The sequence below is a fragment of the Ctenopharyngodon idella genome, chromosome 13, assembly GCF_019924925.1.
Source record: "Ctenopharyngodon idella isolate HZGC_01 chromosome 13, HZGC01, whole genome shotgun sequence".
NCBI classification, from domain to species: Eukaryota; Metazoa; Chordata; class Actinopteri; order Cypriniformes; family Xenocyprididae; genus Ctenopharyngodon; species Ctenopharyngodon idella.
Genome location: NC_067232.1, coordinates 12011566 through 12031008, shown reverse-complemented (window position 1 = coordinate 12031008; position 19443 = coordinate 12011566). Strand labels below are relative to the sequence as shown.

Below are 19443 nucleotides of genomic sequence, written 5' to 3'. Positions count from 1 at the left end.
CTATCCTCTTTGTGTTAGGGCAAAAAGAAAGAAAGAAAACTAATCTTTTTTTGCTATAATTGAGTTTTTGTGGTGTTTCAATAAAAATAGTTGTTAGAAATCTGGAAAAATGAGTTATAGGTAGCATGTCAAAGCAGTTATTGCTATGTTAATTCACTAGGAAGCTATAAAAGTCAGTTAGTTGTGCGTTTATTAGTTTGTGACAGGCATAAAGACATGTAGATTAATTCATGACCCCAAGAAAAATTGGACAACAATTACTGCCAAACGTGTCTGTCAGAGCATAAAAGTAAAGGTAGCAAAAAGATGACAAGAATACATGCTCAATTCATTATACGTATTAATGAAGTTCTGCTTGATTACTTGTATGTGACATTCAACGCCTTAGTGTTTTTTTTTTCACCTGACATAATGGACATTCACATGTAAATAATTGAATCCTCAATGATTAAGCATACTAACATTTTGAGTTTTATTAATGTCCTCTCTGATAGGTCTAGTAATTAAACGCAGTGCAGTCGTTGGTCATAATTAAACTTAAGCATCTCAAGGTTTGACCTTTTCGCCTCTGACCCACAGTTAAAGCAAATGTAATGACTCAGAGAAACTCATTTGTACAGGCATGGTGAGGTGACCTTTTAGTGGCATAGGACAGAGGTTTTATAAGGTTTCTCTTGAATTCAGTTTGAACACATTTCATACAAGCTTTGGAACATGATACACTTGTATCTATTTCAATATCTACTAAAGCTCTCACATAAAGAAAAAATGAGAAAACTACAGAATCATTTAACAGATTCAAGTTGTTTTAAAAAAAAATCTATTTAAAGAAATGTTAATAATAATATTGAAATTTGTAATATATTGTGTAAAAATATACACTATATTGCCAAAAGTTTTGGGACGCCTGCCTTTACGTGCACATGAACTTTAATGACATCCCATTCTTAAACTGTAGGGTTTAATATGGAGTTGCTATAACAGCCTCAACTCTTCTGGGAAGGCTTTCCACAAGGTTTAGAAGTGTGTTTATGGGAATTTTTGACCATTCTTCTAGAAGTGCATTTGTGAGGTCAGGCAGTGATGTTGGCGAGAAGGCCTGGCTCGCAGTCTCCGCTCTAATTCATCCCAAAGGTGTTCTATTGGGTTGAGTTCAGGACTCTGTGCAGGCTAGTCAAGTTCCTCCACACCAAACTCACTTATCCATGTCTTTATGGAACTTGCTTTGTGCGCTCGTGCGCAGTCATGTTGGAACAGGAAGGGGCCATCCCCAAACTGTTCCCACAAATTTGGGAGTATGTAATTGTCCAAAATGTCTTGGTATGCTGAAGCATTAAGAGTTCCTTTCACTGGAACTAAGGGGCCAAGCCCAACCCCTGAAAAACAACCCCACACCATAATCCCCCCTCCACCAAACTTTACACTTGGCACAATGCAGTCAGGCAAGTACCGTTCTCCTGCCAGTTGCCAAACCCAAACTCATCCATTGGATTGCCAGACAGAGAAGCGTGATTCGTCACTCCAGAGAACACGTCTCCGCTGCTCTAGAGTCCAGTGGCGGCGTGCTTTACACCACTGCATCTGACGCTTTGCATTGCACTTGGTGATGTAAGGCTTGGATGCAGCTACTCGGCCATGGAAACCCATTCCATGATGCTCTCTTGAGCTAATCTGAAGGCCACACGAAGTTTGGAGGTCTGTAGCTATTGACTCTGCAGAAAGTTTGACTTCCGTGCACTGTGCCCCTCAGCATGCGCTGACCCCGCTCTGTGATTTTACATGGCCTACCACTTCGTGGCTGAGTTGCTGTTGTTCCCAATTGCTTCCACTTTGTTATGATACCATTAACAGTTGACCGTGAAATATTTAGTAGTGAGGAAATTTCATGAATGGACTTATTGCACAGGTGGCAACCTATCACGGTACCACGCTTGAATTCACTGAGCTCCTGAGAGCGACCCATTCTTTCACAAATGTTTGTTGAAGCAGTCTGCATGCCTAGGTGCTTGATTTTATATACCTGTGGCCATGGAAGTGATTGGAACACTTGAATTCAGTGATTTGGAGGGGTGTCCCAGTACTTTTGGCAATATAGTGTATATTCTGATATGCTAATACACACACATTCACCGGCCACTTTATTAGGTACACCTTGCTAGTACATCAGCTGTACATCCATTATGCAAATCTCGAATTGCAAATTGTTTACACCAAATTCTAACCCTACCATCCAAATGTTGCAGCAGAAATCAAGACTCATCAGACCAGGCAAGCCTTTTCTATTCTATTGTCCAACGTTGGTGAACCCGTGCGAATTGTAGCCTCAGTTTCCTGTTCTTAGCTGACAGGAGTGGCACCTGGGGTGGTCTTCCGCTGCTGTAGCCCATCTGCTTCGAGGTTTGATGTGTTGTGCGTTCAGAGATGCTCTTCTGCAGACCTTGGTTGTAACGAGTGGTTATTTGAGTTACTGTTGCCTTTCTATCAGATCAAACCAGTTTGGCCTCTGGCATCAACAAGGCATTTTTGCCCCCACAGTATTGCCGCTCACTGGATATTATCTCAGTAAATCCAAGAGATGGTTGTGCATGAAAATCACAGTAGATCAGCAGTTTCTGAAATACTCAGACCAGCCCAACTGGCACCAACAACCATGTCAAGTTAGAATCCCTTAAATCATCTTTCTTCCCCATTCCGGTTTGAACTTCAGCAGATCGTCTTGACCATGTTTACATGCGTAAATGCATTGACTTGCTGCCATATGATTGACTGATTAGATATTTGCGTTAATGAGCAGGTGTACCTAATAAAGTGGCCGGTGTGTGTCTATATATATATATATATATATATATATATATACATATATACAGTATATGTATAATCAAATTGTATTGTTCAAATGTTTTAAAATCAAAACATACATTTTATTTTACTCTCCCACTAATTCTAAAGTAACATTTGAATTCTTGAAGGTAAAATTACAAATGACTACTACCTTAAATCCTACAGCACTGACGTGTTTCCTCCATTTCTTCTCATTCCATCGGTCCAGTAAACAACATCTGCCATTCCATTTGCCCACCTTACACTGTAACCTCTGTCTAGTATAGTTAAGTGAATGCACAATGGAGGGTAATGATCTTCTACTAATGTCTGCTATTACCAGCACTCTCACAGTGATAGATTAGAGCAGATACCTTGTATATTTTCCCAAGGCCGCTGTTGTCTAATGTGCTTGCATTGATGTTTTTCATAGAATGTTTTGCTTTTTGCTCTTTTTTTCTGATGTTTATTTAAGGTTTTAATCAATGAACTGAATTAGGATGCTTGCGATGGTATTTCTCAGAGGACATCTGATTTTTTTCACATTATAGGCTTCGGCTGTGTTAAGCTGTTGATAAAGATAATTGCCCTCGACCCCCGACTGCATTTGCTTTATAAGTATGCCACTGTGGCCGAGCCGTAGATCAGCCTCTTACATGCAGATCAGGGCCAGATCAATATGACACTACATCCTGACCCCAAGACCTCAGGTCAATTCCCCTTAAATCAGTGCGCTCAGAATTAGCCGTCATCAACCTCAGTTAATGGAGATGCCTCATCCATGCCGGCAAACTGAATGGCAGTGGATTTTTTTTGCAAGCCAGGACTTGTCGTGTGTTCTTGTAGCCTTCCCGGAATGCTGTTTACATTTGAATTCTGAATTTATTTATTTTTTCTTTCTAATTTTCATGGCAGTTCAGTTTAAAGGGTTAGTTCACACAAAAATAAAAATTCTGTCCTAATTTACTCACCCTCATTTCGTTCCCCATAAGACTTTCATTAATTTTCAAAACACAAATGAAGATATTTTAATGAAATCTGCGAGCTTTCTGTCTCTCTATTGACAGTCCACGCAACTACCACTTTGACACTTAACAAGGTTCATAAAAAAGATTGTAAATCTAATCCGTATGAATTGAGCGGTTTAGTCCAAATTTTCTGAAGAGACACAATCGCTTTATATGACAAACAGATTTAATTTAGATTTTTATTCATATAATAAACATTCATCAACTCACACATCAGATATGGTAAACAGAAACTCAAGCATGCTTGCTTGATGTGTGATAACCAATGAGGTTCATTCTCGTGTGTTACACGGCACGTTTGAGCTTCCACAAGAACCAATGAGGTTTGTTCTCGTACGTCAAGCAAGTACGGTTTCGCTTCTGTTTATGTTCGCTGATCAATGTTTATATGTGACCAATAGCCTAAATTTAATCTGTTCATCATATAAAGTGATTGAGTCTCTTCAGAAAATTTTAACTAAACCTCTCGATTCATATGGATTAGTTTTACGATCTCTTTTATGAACTTTTTGAAGCGACAAAGCAGGAGTGTAAAGTATTTGAGTAAATGAAATTAGGTACTGTACTTAAGTATATTTTTGGTTACTGTTTCAAAGACATTAGCAACTTTTACTCTGTACTTGACTACATATGTACTCTTTACTTGAATACATTTGTGTTGAGTAATGCAATTGCTCCTTACATTTTGCATGGCACCTAACTTTTTCTGCAGAAGTTTATTTCTGCTTTAAAGAAGCAGTATCGCCATCTATAGGGCATTGAAGGTACTATATCTTGTGCATTTTGCCCTTACTCACCCAAACTTGTCAACAAGGCTCTACTTTACGCGAATACGAGTGCATTAGCAGGTAGTTGCTGAATCGCAGTTGTTTGATTTGAGATGAGGTCATGACTGCAGCCAGTGACGAGGCCGAAACCAGCACGTCCAGTGCAAGTAGTCTTTGACAAGTTCATTTTACTGAATATTAATTTATTTATCTGTTCTATGGTAGAGACCTTTTTGAAGGATATTGGTTTACCTATGCCCTTTTTTAGAACACTTGAGCTTAACTGAGACTTTTTTCTGTTTGTAGACTTTTAAGAGGCTGCTGTGTTGACCTTGATTTATTACAAATTTGGGTTGTTCAGTTTTATTTTGATTTTAGAAAATTAAACATGATTTCTCTCCTCACAAATCAACTGTTTCTTATTTTCACTGGCATGTCACTTAGGTGTTGAGGACTAGTGCATCTTTGAGCCTACATTCAGTACGAGTAAAATACTTAAGTACTGTTAAAATCAGATAGGCCTACTCAAGTGGTATTGGAATTAGTGACTTATAACTTGTAATGGAGTCATTTTCGCAGTAAGGTATCTGTACTTTTACTTAAGCATGGTTTATAGGTACTCTGCCACAAAGTGGTTATTGCATAGACTGTCAATGAAGGGACAGAAATCTCTCCGATTTCATTTAAATTATCTTCATTTGTGTTTCAAAGATCAAGGAAAGTCTTACAGGTTTGGAACAACACAAGCGTGAGTAATTGAAGACAATTTTTCATTTTTTTTTAGGTGAACTACCGTTTAAGTGGGATCTGTGTCTTATCAGAATTTTTGCATCCATTTTTTTTTCAGAAAACAAGTTAAAAATATTTCTATTGTGCATAGCTTCAAGCATTTCCTTGGGGAAGTAATATTAAATTCAAAATATGATGGGCTCTTTGAACTCATTTACTCATGGTTACTGTTTAATCCACAGGCGTTTCATTTACACATGGTGAGTAGGAGCAGTCTGAGGGATATTGTTTCCCTGAGGAGATCATTGACTAAAACACTTTGCATTCCATTCACTGTATGTAAGTCATTTTCAGAGGTTATAACCCAGAGCCGGTGAAGGAAGACACGATTGCCTTTATGGTCCATATCAAAAAGTCTTTTCAAGTTTCCTTTCATGACTACCTCTTGGTTTTTCCCTCAGATTTAATATTTTACAGTTCTTCAAGAGTTTTACACTTACAATAGACATTTACACTTTATTTTATATTATTATTATTTGAATTATTTCTTTCACTTTTTTTTTTTAAATGAAACATTTTAAAAGCCGTATCCATTCTCATTGCATTTGATCAACAAGTGCACAGGATTATTCCAGCCTCACCGCTAGACTTCCCTGCAGGTGAAGAGATCTGAGAGCAGCCATGCGGACCCTGCTGCTGCTAAAACTGACCATCACAATCCCAGGCAGCCCCGGCCACAGCTGAGACTTTAACTGAGCAGCACAAACTGTTTTCTCAACAAAGGGATTGGCTCAAACAAATGTCATAAGCCTTTAATGAGAGAGCTGATCTCACTAAAACCTACTTCTATTCACAGGCCCTATAGCCATTGGAGTCACTGAGACTAAACAGAGGCTCTCTCTCTTAGGAACCCACTGCAGCCAAGCCACATGACAATGCAGGTCAATTAATTGGTTAAAAAAAGTGGGAATCCAATTAATGTGTATCAAGCTGGCATTTTTGCATGATGATAGCTCATTAGTGGGGGTGTTTTGCTGGATTATCCCCCCCTCATTAAAAGGCTGTCTCTCTCAGTAGGGCTTTAGGCAGCAGGGAGGGGATTCTTTATGCAACAGGTCTGAAACAAAAACTCTATGTTATCCTCATTTAATGGATTTAACGGTGTTGAATTTTTAAATGGCTTGGGCAGATGCCTTTTGATAGGGCACTGCAATTCACATTCACTTTCACACTGTTCCTAAATTGCAGAGGTGCATTTAGTGAAAAAGTGAAAGCAAACTTTAGTGTACTTTTACACTACGCAATGTTTTGCAGGATTTTGAGAGTAAAAAAGTGTGGATTTTTCAAAAATAAATATATCCCACACATCCCAACATGGAAAGCTGCTATAAAAAATACAGAAACTTACCAATAAACTGCAAACCACTGTAGTTGAATAATCTTGAATACACTGAAAATAATTGGTGTAAAAACCATTTTCAATCAGAAAATTGCTAATTTCACAATTAATTACAAAGAAACGGCAAGCAACATTGAACTAAGCATGAAATTTTGAAGAAAAAAGACTAAAATAGTATTTTCTTGTAAAACTCATTCCAATCATTGTTTTGTTTACCATTTTTTTTACAGTGTAGTTTTGTACTATTTATTGTCAAATTTACACTACAGATATATTGTCAATTATGATTTTTCAACATGAAAAAACACCTAAAATGGCATTTTTCACATTTTGCTCAGTTCTTTTTAGTTTGTCTGAGCAAAAGATGGATATCCTTGCCATACTTGTGTAGAATAACTTCACTTTAATCTTGTTTGAGGCAAAATTTCAAGTGGAGTGTGTCTAGTTGTTTCCGAGATTACTTCATCTTTCTCTCTGAAGCCACTTCCGCCTTTGTCCTCTGGCATTCAATGTCCCATTACCCTTCACAAGCAGCTAGTTTCTGCTGTTTGCCCAGTGCTTTCCACTGAGGCCAACATTGCGGCGATGTGTAGGAATGCCTTTTCTTTTCTCTCTTCGCTGCCCTCCTTTACAAACTTTGATTAATTGATGATTGTCTCTAGCGTGGACCATTTGCTATATTCACTGCCAGAAGGAAATTGTATTTTTTTGTTTTTAATTAACTTTCAATTATAAAACTTTTAAGGTAGTCTGTTCTTGTTTGGGTCAAGTGTTTGTTTTGGCTCAGGTTTTTTTTTTGGAGGAAAGTCCCATGTTTGTGTCATGTGACATGTTCAGGGAGCTGTGTGAAGGACAGTTAGTCCAAAGTCACGCGGTGTTGGGAAGTTACTGATCTTGGGCACATGATCTAGGTCACCGGGACTGAGTTTAAAGTATAGAGTGCCCGCTTGTTCTTAGAAATGGTGAAAAAATGTTAAAATAGAAATGGGTTGTGCTAGTTCTCCTGTAAGCTGCCGTCACCCGTACATCAAGTCACACCCATAATTGTACATTCATAATTGTTTTAATTAGTTTTTAGTTCCTTTTCCCGTTTTCCCCTATTTTTCCATCATGTTCAACAAACAATCAGTTATCAAATCAAATTGCTTCCAATGGTTTATAATTGAAGTCTGTAATTATAGCCTTAGAACATTAAAAAGTAGTTTTGTATATTTGATATGTGCCCTGAACACTATGCAAAATATAAAATGGAGTGTCTATTTCATGAGGGTATCAAAGTTTAGATTAATTCAGCCTCAAGTCATGGCAAATGTTAATTGTCAACGAGTAATGATGAAGTGAGAAAATAATTAGGAATATGTTAATCATAGTATTTACTATGCAACCCAAAGCATCCTAATTTTAGCCTTGGATTGCACTGAATGTTTTTCCCCAGTCTAATGCATATTTGGTCATTATTGAAAATGTATAATGTGCTGGAATGTTGTACACCAATCTATTTTGACAGAAAGTAAGCTTTTTGGTGTGTTTGTGCGGTAGCAATTGAACTGTGTTGACACACCAATCCCCTTTTAAAGAGAGTCTGACACATCACAGCATAAAAGACTGCTTCTATTATTTCCTGTGTAATCCTTGAGGTCAAACATAGAGCATCAACACATGGCACAGTTACATCTATGCAATGATTTTGCTTTTCTTTTTTTCCCTTACCCTAAGAATTAGACCATTTATCCAGTTACCAAACAAAAAGATGCCTGTATGTTATTTCATTTTTTTCCATATTTAAGAACAGCTACAGTATACTATTCCCTCTACATTCGTTAAATTTAAAACGCTTTAGAAAGAATGTCTTTGTCATTTCTTTTCATCGTCTTGGACAGTACAAAATCTTAAAAAGAAATATATTCAGTAAAAACTAACTTTTTATGTTTATGCTTATTTTTCTTCTTTTTTGGCAATATTTTCCACTCATTCATCTCCTAATCATCTATTCAGTGCAGCCAGGTGTATACATTGACAAATGTTTCCAACAGTAGGCATTTACCTAGCATAGATAAAGAATGTAAAACATTTCCAATACCTTCAGCATTAGGCAAATCTATAAATGAAGAGGTTTTTCCCTCTCTGAAAAACTACTTCCTTGTTTTACGAATATTAAAGTTATATTAAGATATTACTCACACAAATCTAGTGGATGTTAGTTATTTTAAGACTTTACAATAATGTCCCATTAGTTAATGTTAGTTAATGCAACGAGCAAGACAGTTTTTATTTTGTTAACGTTAGTTAATAAAAATACAAGTGTTCATTGTTAATTCATGTTAACTCGGGTCCATTAAATGAGATTAACAGATTTTGATTTTTATAATGTGTTAGTAAATGTTGAAATGCTTAAGATGTATATACATCAATAGTTCATGTTTAATGTTAACAAATGGAACCTTATTGTAAAGTATTACTGTTATTTTTGCTTTTCAGTCTCTAACAAAGTCTCTTTTTCTGATTGAATCTTGCTTCTGGTGGTGTTTCAGACCCTCTGGTGTTTTATATGCTGATAAAATTATTCTTGTGATTTTAACGTAATGTTTGGAGGATTTTAATGTTCACCGGCTTTCATTTTGCTTGCAAACGTAATAGACATGTAAAGTTTTAATGGGCTGCATCCCACCTATTGCCTTACTGACTGATTGGGTTATAACCCTAAGAGTAAGCACTGTTATTTAAGCACTGTTTTAACTACACAGACTGTATGTTACCATAGGAGCGTATCCACTTCAAAATCAGTTTAGACTCTAGCAGCGAGTCTAACAGTAGCCGTGGGGTTAAATCCTTTTCATTCATTCCCTGTAATATACTGAAACACAGTACAGTACGGCAGTGCATCAGGGAGTTTGATTTCAAGCAGATAGTGACCCCAACAATGAACAGATTTAATCTGATTAGAAAGCGGCAGTCCCTGTAAAGCAGGGTGCTTGTGCGGGACCAGCCAGTGAGTTTACCCACTCATGCCATCTGTTAAGAGGCTGCTCCAAAGTTCAGCTTGGATTCACAAGCCCCAGGAGTTCTACCAGCTTGCTTACTTCTCCTGTCCGCTGGATCGTGGCGCGTGTGCGTATGTGTGTGGGTTATGTTTGTGTTTGTGTGTACTTGTGTTCATGTGTGCATGTCTGGACCCACCTCTGCTCCACATACCAAACCGATTGTCCCTGCATTCACACAGGCAGGTAGGAGACTGGCTGTCTTCAGAACAGGGTAAGCCTACCGTAATATAGCAATCTGTAGAAGCACAGGACTATTCTGAGAGAAAGTTTAGTTTTAGTTGCTTTCGGTGTATTTTGTGTTTCTCAGGTGGTTCAAATGAATGAAACTTTTCACTCTGGCTTTGAAGAGCAGCTTTGTTTTTGGCCTTAAGTTCCAAAAGTCAAAGCCTCTCTGGCTCTCATTCTCTGATGTATAGCGCCACCATCATGCTCAGACTGACTAATGAAATATGTGACAATGCATTAAGGCCGTATACTGTATGTTTCAAGTCAAGTTGAGCCTTTGTCCTCGTTTTATTTCCTTAGTTCTATTCACAGAGTAGATTTAAAGGCACTTTTCTGACATTATTTCACTTCTGGCTGAATTTATAATGCACAAGAAACAGTGACTGACTCATTCATTTTCTTGTTTTGGAACGCTTTCAAGAGAAGTGACGCACAGAGCAAAATATATATTATAGATTATTCTTTTGCCAGAACATTTTTGAAATACGCTTGTTATTTACACTTTTTAAGCAGCAATCTAGATGCAATTCACTACATTAACAATGAAATCATTTACTTTACATGGAGGATTGCTTTGGAGGCTGTACAGATAGGGTTTGAATTATGAGTCTGTCCTGGAAATATGTCTGGATCACGTTCATAAATCAGAATGGATCTAAAACTGTTATGTCTATTTTATCTCTTGTACGTACTGTACAAGGTAGTACTGTCTTTTTTATATATATAGAAAACACTTAAAATTAGCACATTAGGCTCATGATTTACCTCTTATATCTTGGATTCCTTCGACTCTCCCCTGGGTTTTTGGGTTAATAGATAACCGCAAACAGCTTGTTGAAAAATGATTTAGTTTGACCCATAAAATCATTAAAAGTCTAGCCGTACCCATACATACTTTACTATTGAAATGCTTTGGGGTTGTGTGATTGAATTTCTGACCTTTATGTGAAATGAGCATGAGGGTTTTTTCTGAATTGCCGTAGAGACAAAGCTCTCAACTTGACTCGTGTAATATGCAGTGTTTAGAAGATAAGAGTGGCCATTTTAGACACACCATTTATGAATGTTGTGCTTCTTTTAGCAGATACATTTTGTAGCAATTAATAGGTATTTAATGTAAGAATTTATATAATATATATTTTAAATGATACATTTAATTGTATTATAGAAATTATATAATAAATTATTATATTTATTTAAACTTTTCAGAAAAAAAACCCACAACATTTGGATAAATATTTTTGCTTACACTCACATTACACTGGCAATTGTAACTTTTTGCGTTCTGGCATTGTTGTACACATTTAGTGTTTGATAGGTACTTGCATGTAAAATTATGATAATAAGGTAATTCTTGTGGAATATAGAAAAGAGTTTGGTTAAGCGTGAGCCACTGGATTGAAGTGTTGAGGGTAGGACTGTAGGAGACGGGATGGCGGGGAAAGTTCGGAGAGGAACCTGGCAGGGCCCGCCAATCAATCGCAAAGTTCACATTAAAAAGTGCTGACAGCAGTGGGAGAGAGAGTTCCCACTTTCATCTAGCGCGAGACCTCCGGCTAACCTTCACGTCACACTTTTCCTCTCAAGACCTTCTTTCTTTATTAAATTGTGTTGCATCCCACGGTGGAATTCAAGGCACCGCCTGCTTTGTCACTTATCACAAAACTTTTGACTCCTTGCATTTTTCATATGAAAAACAATTCACATGATAGCCTTGAACGGGGGGCCTTCTTTTTGTCTTTGTACAGCCCACACACGCCACTCCAGTTCAAAACCCCTTGGCTTAATTGAGTTTGCTGATCAAAAGCTAAAATCTCTACTGTAGATATATAAAATTATTGTGTGTGTGTTTGTGTCGGTCTTTACTATGTTTTTTTTTTTTTTTATAAAACATTTTTTCTTTTTTCTCTTGTACACCGCAGAATTAGTTTGTCTAGATTGATTTGTTTTATATCCTAGTCTACAGTAATTTTCCAGTTCTTTAGTTTAATGTGACTAAAGGAAAGAACCAACAAGAAACTCTGAAAATCTATAAATTGGTGTTTTATTATGGTTTATTTTTTATGAAGTGTGATATTTATTTAATTGCTTTTTCAAGGTGAGCTTGTATCTTGCTTTTGTGTACTTTACAAAGTCTGGATCAATAATTTATAGCATTTATACACAATTTTTTTCCAAGATAATGAACTACAAAGGATGTCACTAACAGGAATTTAATTACAGTTGAAATAAAGCCCATATTATAAAGTATTATAAATGTATATTGTATATATAAAGTATTGTAAATGTGTTTTATTTAATTCTAACAATTCTTTCTGTAATTTTGGCAGTTCAATTCAAGACATGAAAATACTAAAATCTTGCTCTGTGATGCATTACAATTCTTAATGGAAACAGTTTTCAGCTTTTTTGTAGATGCAAGATAACTTTTTTGGCCTATATGTTATTGTTTGTTTGGGTTTTTTTGTTGTTGTTGTTGTTGTTGTTTTTTTGTCTTTAAAAAACAATAATGTACATATACAACAACAGAGCTGATTTCAGCATTCTAATCAAAAACATGCATTGAATTTCAGCCTTTGACGTTAAAAACCGATTAGTGTGATCTGCAGGAGACGCTAGTTACCAGCCGGTAAATCCTGGTTACACAAAAATGAGCAAAACACAGTCTTTTGCTGCCCCTTAAGGCTGTATGGAGGGTTGTATCTTTTTTTTAACAAGGACTATATATGTAGTTCTGATCATTCACTTAAGCTTCAAAACAATAAAATCATACAGTGAATGTTTATCTTACCAGATATGCTTATTTTAAACTAAATTACTAAAACCCTACCTCAGTATCTCAGACAAGTACCCACAGTGCTAAACTGATTCATATATGATTTTAGGAGATGGTAATTCTGGTAGAAAAGTGCTGTGCTATATACTTTTCAGGTCAGTTATTAACAGGACAAGTCTGTAAAGTTTTATTTTTGTCAAGGGTCAGATGAGCCTTTGCTAATACATTATTTAGTTAATTTATTTGTAATGGATGTTTTTACTTGATCCTTGATTGTATTTTTTTTTTATAATATTTTTTTGTATATATACTGCTTAAAAATGCATTATCCAGTAAATATTCAAATTTAAGCAAGAATTTGGCCCAGTGTTTTGGCAAAAGGATATGGCTGGTGTGACAGGAAATACTGCCATCAGGTGGTGTAAATACGCTACAGAAAAAAACTATAATGGCACATACAGGACTTTTCAGGATTACATATTTTTTTATGCTAAATTTATAGTTAAAATGTTAAATGTGCATTGTTCTTATACAGATATATTTTATTTATTTATTTATTTAATTTAGTTATGTATAAATTGAACAGTAAGTGCTCTTAATTCAATGTATTTCATAAGTTCTTCTTTTTTTATTCTTTTTTTTTTTCTAACACCTTCACCAAAAATCATTACACAATGGGCTTTATTTAACATGACTTATCTTATTGCTCTGGATGATTTTTGTATATCTCCATATGTTTGGTTTGAGTGGCTTTGAGTGACAAAAAACATCAACAAATTCAGAACATTTCAGATACATATTTGGCTTTAGCACACATTTCCTCTGCCAGAACTGAACCTCAGTGCACTTAACCTTGCTTCAACTTCAATGAGACGGTCACTTTAGTCTTGTTACCTGTAAAAATATGTCTTCTTTTTCTCTCTTTTCCCTGAGCTCCACTACAAGCTGTCAAGACTATACAAAGGAAGGAAGTAGGATATTAAGTTGCTGAGCTTTGCTTGTGTGCTGTGTTTATTTGCTGTGTCAGAGACTGAGAGATTACACTGTTTATATGTGGGGTGGCTGGAATCTGGTCAGGTGTCTCCTCAGGGCTAAAGTGGCAGGTCGGGAGCTAGAGATGCACTGTTGACACTGGTATTAAGAATGAAAGTTTGACTGGAGACTATTCACTGCGAGTAAGTGGCTGCCATCAATCATTCTGGGAAAAGTGGATGTATACACTCAAAGTCCAGGGCTGTTTGTGGCGGGAGAAACGAGATCCTGCTTTTAAAAGAAAGCTTGTGTGATATGATATTTGTTTTCATAACATGCCCTCTAATATATATATATATATATATATATATATATATATATAGTAGTAATTAAGCAGCATTGAAACAACATAGTAACGACATTGCCATTCTTTATTTATACGAGTGGGTCTATGTTTGAAAGTCCATTTCTGTATAGACACATACCTTAAAGTCTTCAGTTGACTGCAAGAAGTTATTGAATATTTCCACTGCTTTTACCCAGGAAGAAAAGATATAGTTCATTGAACACACTGTGACCTTTGGACCCAATAGCAGGGCATGTTGTCACACTATATCGGGTAAGATGTTACATTGGAACTTGCCATTAAACAACCTATTACAGGCTTGTCAACAAACTTTAAACTGTAAAATATTTATTATTAAACACAAAGCAATTCATACAAAAAAAATTAAAGTAGCATACAAAATATCAAACCATAATTAAACACATGTGGCAATATATATATGTGATCCTAGACCACAAAACCAGTCATAAGGATCCATTTTTTAAAAAACTGAGATTTACACATCTAAAAACTGAATAAATAAGCTTTCCATTGATGTGTGGTTTGTTAGGATTGGACAATATTTGGCCGGGATACAACTATTTGAAAATCTGGAATCTGAGGGTGCAAAAAAATCCAAATGTTGAGAAAATCGCCTTTAAAGTTGTCCAAATGAAGTCTTTAGCAGTGCATATCCACTTACAAAAATACATTTTTGATATATTTACGGTAGGAAATTTACAAAATATCTTCATGGAACATGATCTTTACTTAATATCCTAATGATTTTTGGCATAAAAGAAAAATCGATAATTTTGACCCATACAATGTATTGTTGGCTATTGCTACAAATATACCCGTGCAACTTATGACTGGTTTTGTGGTCCAGGGTCACATATATACTGCATAAGGTCTATTTTTTTTACTTTTCATATCCCTTTTCCCACTTAAAATGTAGCTTATGCATTCAGCAATAAATAAACAAATACTGTAATTAAATACAAAATAGGTTTTTTTTTAAGAAACATTGCTTTACTGTTACACAAAATAAAACAAAAAGCCATCTTTCCTCTATCATTGTTGCGGCATCATCAGAAGCTAAAAATGGCTAGTTGCCCAGGCCTGCTGTCATTGGAACTTGATTGATTACCATAAAAAATATCTATTGCTGACTGTGTAGAAAGTTGATCCTGTAGACCGGAACCCATGTGAAAAATTGGGGGATATATGTGTACATCTGACTTATTGTCTGTAGGAGCAAAAACACAGTTAGCAGCCTTACAGTCATTCCTGCTAGTGCCATTTATATCCTGAGGCAGTATAAACAGTGGAAGTGCTCGGATATTCTCCCTCAGTCGGTCTAGCCCCTGTCCTGGCTCCACTGTCTCACTGATGGGAATAGATGGAGGTTTTTGTTATTGAGATGGTATCAGAATGAATACAAATGTCTGTGTTGTTTCGAATCGTCAGCAAGGCACATACAAGTCTTCAAGGTCAAAGAGACTGTCTGTTTTTGAAAGCGTAATTCGCTGTACACTTTATTGTATTGCTGTATTCTTGCTTTATGTCCCAGAAACGAAATAATTTAACTTGGCAAGTGCTTTTGGAACTGCCGAAAGAGGGTAAGAAACAAAGGCATTAGTTGAAGGAGATTTCCCCGTCTAGCTCTGTCATTTCATTGTATTTCTTTCTTAATTAAAACAGTCACATGTTTCACTGAGCTGGATATCAAAGCCTGCGACATTTGGAAATGGACTTGGTGGAGTGTGCTTTCTTACATGTCAGGAAACTTTACAACTTGTGCACTGACATTCCCTGTGATTGGTGGAAAGGGGAACTAAACTTCTGATTTTCCCATTATCAATCCCTTAGGACCGCTAATAACCTGCATGTCAATGTACACACCAATTAGGGTCTGATTTTGCTTTGATTTGGGACAACAACAGCAACATGTTATTGCCCGTGACAGGAAAGGAAAGAAAAAATGTCCCAAGAGTATTTATTCATTTGTTGTTTGTTTGTTTGGACAGTGCATCTGATTATTTGGATATTTAGAATAAGCCCATTATTCATATACATATATGTATAAGAAAAAAGTGCACTTTTATAATTGAATGAATTTTGATTGTTCTAGTGGAGAACTATATTTATTGTTTATATATTTATGAATTTGTTTATTTGATTTTCTTCAAAATTGTGGGAAACCCATCATAATTTTTGTGATAAGTTGTTTTGCATGCATTATAGACGAGTACAACAAGGATGTTCTCTGTGTCAGCTAAATTGTGAGGGAAAGAGCTTTGCGTACTACTCCAGATTGTGTTGAATGATGCATTAGGCAATGCTAAAACGATTAAAAATGCAATGTTATTTTAGTGCGCTAATAGATGTCCTCTTTCTGAGGCTGGCGTGGGATTCCCTCTCACACGGAGGAAAAAAAATGTCATGATATCTGTTACAGAGAACATGAATATTGCAAGAGCAGAACAAATAAACCAGAAATTACTAATCATAGTTCAGGTCATTCGAGAAGGTTCTCCCAGAAGAGTGACTGATCGGTCTGCGTTTACGAGGCACCTTTGGATAGTGTGTCAGTGACGAATAAACTCTCCATTATTTATGTGTGCAAAGTGTTGACCTCACGACGTGCCACCAACCTTTAGAAGTCCTCTGGAACGTTTTGAAAAAGGGAAAAGTGATGCTCTTGTGGTAAACTGATGTACATCTGTCCGCGTTTTCCTTTTTAGTTTAGAGGAGGATTGCTGGAATTTTCACTTATAGCTTTATTCTAGCCTTTTTCGTATGGCATTATTAAGCCCATCTTTTGGGGTGATGTTTGGTTATGTTGTCAAACAAAGTTACAAAAGACTTTTTGATCTTCTATAAATGTAGGTAAAGATTAGAGATATATGAGGGTCAAGGAAGCAGAAATATTGAAGTTTAACAATACTGTAGCTTCAAAGTGGGCCATTGTTACACAAAATAAAACAAAAAGCCATCTTTCCTCTATCGTTGTTGCGGCATCATCAGAAGCTAAAAATGGCTAGTTGCCCAGGCCTGCTGTCATTGGAATTTGATTGATTACCATAAAAAATATGGTTACATGGTAATGTAATATGGTTAAAATTGTAAAATATGGTTAATATGGTAAACAAAGTTATAAAAGACTCAGCAAAATCTACAGTAAAAGTGAATAACGTTTTGATCTTCTATAAATGTAGGTAAAGATTAGAGAGATATGAGGGCCAAGGAAGCAGAAATATTGAAGTTTAACAAATGTTGAATAAAAGTGATTGGATTGGAGAATAAAAGCATGACTGTTCAACTGTAAGGCAACTGTGATCAAGTAACTTTTTGTAAAAACTTAAACTTGTTTTATTTCAGCTATTTGCCAAGGCAACATTTCTCATTTTCAATTAGTTTAACTTGATGTACTAAAAAAACTAAAACTAAAATTGAAATAAAAATTAATAAAACCTATATAGACATATTTTTAATAAACCAAAACTTATAAAAAATGACAAACACAAAATTACTAAAGTGTTAACTAAAATTGAAAATGAAAATGGAAAATATAAAAATAAAAAACAAATTTAAAATATTAATAAGAACTATAATAGTATCTGAATGATACAAAATAACGCTGCCAAGAGTAAAATGATATACCTACTATATGGATGTTAAAGTGTCTTTTTTTTTTAAAATCCTGTTATTCCATCATTTTATTTATTTTGTTTATTTTTCATCTATTTTTTTAATAACGAGAAAATATATATATATATATATATATATATATATGTATAGTAAAGGAGTTGTACTGTAAATTATATATATATAGTTTATTATTATATATATATTATAGTTTATTATTATAATTTATTTACTATAGTTTAAAAATGGTTATTAAAATATGACAAGATCTCAGAGCTAAACTGTGTCAGAAAAAAAAATTGTCTTAATTATGTCAAATAAAACTTAAGAAAAACATGGTCAGGTCAAAGTGTCTGAATAATTTTTGGTTACAATTTTTTTTATCAGTTTTACTGGTAGTCCACTGTATGAAGAATTTTGGGGTATAATATGTCACAGTTTATTTTGCTATCCTCACTTACATAAATGAACTATAATGTCCTGCACGCACTAGTAAATATATATTAAAAATGTAAAAAAAATGTCTGAATAATTTTTGGTTTGATTATTTATATATATATATATATATATATATATATATATAATTTTCAACTCTTTTAGTGGTTACAAGTCCACTTTTAGATTTACGAACTGCGGGTTTTGCAGCACAATGGCAGAAGAAAGCTCGTGTAAATGATAGGGGTTTTATATTATCAGAGAACAGTGTAAAGCTCTTCCTCATTCAGCCAGACGCAGATGTCCACCATCTCACATTACAGTGGAATCCAAAGGGAAAGGTCCACAGCAAGAACAGGTATAGATGATGGACAGCACGCCACTCCTGTGAGGGACCATAGTAGACCTGACATGCCATTTTCCTGACAAGCTGCCAAGCATCTCCTTTACTTCTCCCAGTTTGCTTAATTAAAAGAACACAGCCATAGACACAAGTGTCAGTCCAACCAGTATTCATGAAAAGACAGCTCAATAAAGATTACTGTGTAATGAAGACGATATCAATCTCAGGATCTTCACACGCATAATACATGACAAAGTTTTGGTTGTACTAATGCTATATGTGAAGATGGGTCGCTTGTCATAGGATCTTTTGGAAGGATTTAGCAGCTATATCAGATTCAGATGCATAAATGCTTGAGAATTTTTTGAGCAAATGTTTACAATTATTTGTTTTTACATCATAATATAAGATCAAATCAAATGCCATCTTTTTAAAGTACAAATAAATTTCCCCATGACCGACATCCATAGTTGACTGCCCTCAGATTGTGGGCTGGTCTGATTTGAGGACATGCTTGACCTCTCAACGCTTGGTCTCTAATCTCTTTGAAATATTCATAAGTGTCTTCCCTGCATATGTCTTTCAGTGGGAGGGTGTAGAGGTGGGACAGGGCTGCTTGGGGAAGCGCTGATGTTTGTCGTGTAGACGGCCATTTCCTCCTATCAGCACACACATGACCAAACCTCTCGCTTTTAGCTTGGAACTGGTCCCCAAAAAATCTACAGGCCACCTCGACGGATCTTCCACCCCTCGCCCCAGTTACCTTTATCAGAACTGGCCGTTTAAAGAGATGCCGCAAAGAAAATAATCAAAAAAACATATTATCTCAGAAGAGGACATGAACCATCTGTGTTTGCACTGCCAGCTCATTCTGGGATGGAAATGTGAGCTGATTTGTATCTGTGTATTTTGATTGTTTGCAGAAATAATGA

The 19443-nt window shown here is 35.7% G+C and overlaps 1 protein-coding gene across 4 annotated transcripts in view; it reads left to right on the top strand.

Annotated features, from left to right (window-relative positions):
- Nucleotides 1-19443, top strand: part of cdhr1a (cadherin-related family member 1a) — a 131961-nt gene that overhangs the window by 79728 nt on the left and 32790 nt on the right. For 2 of the 4 annotated variants that reach the window (XM_051917863.1, XM_051917868.1), the window contains exon 1: nucleotides 9825-9995. The exons of the other annotated variants lie outside the window; for them this stretch is intronic. In XM_051917863.1, the coding sequence (XP_051773823.1) occupies nucleotides 9899-9995 (97 nt within the window). In that variant the 5' untranslated portion in view covers nucleotides 9825-9898. Of the gene's footprint in view, nucleotides 1-9824; nucleotides 9996-19443 lie in introns of those variants that run through there. 4 annotated transcript variants of the gene reach the window in all.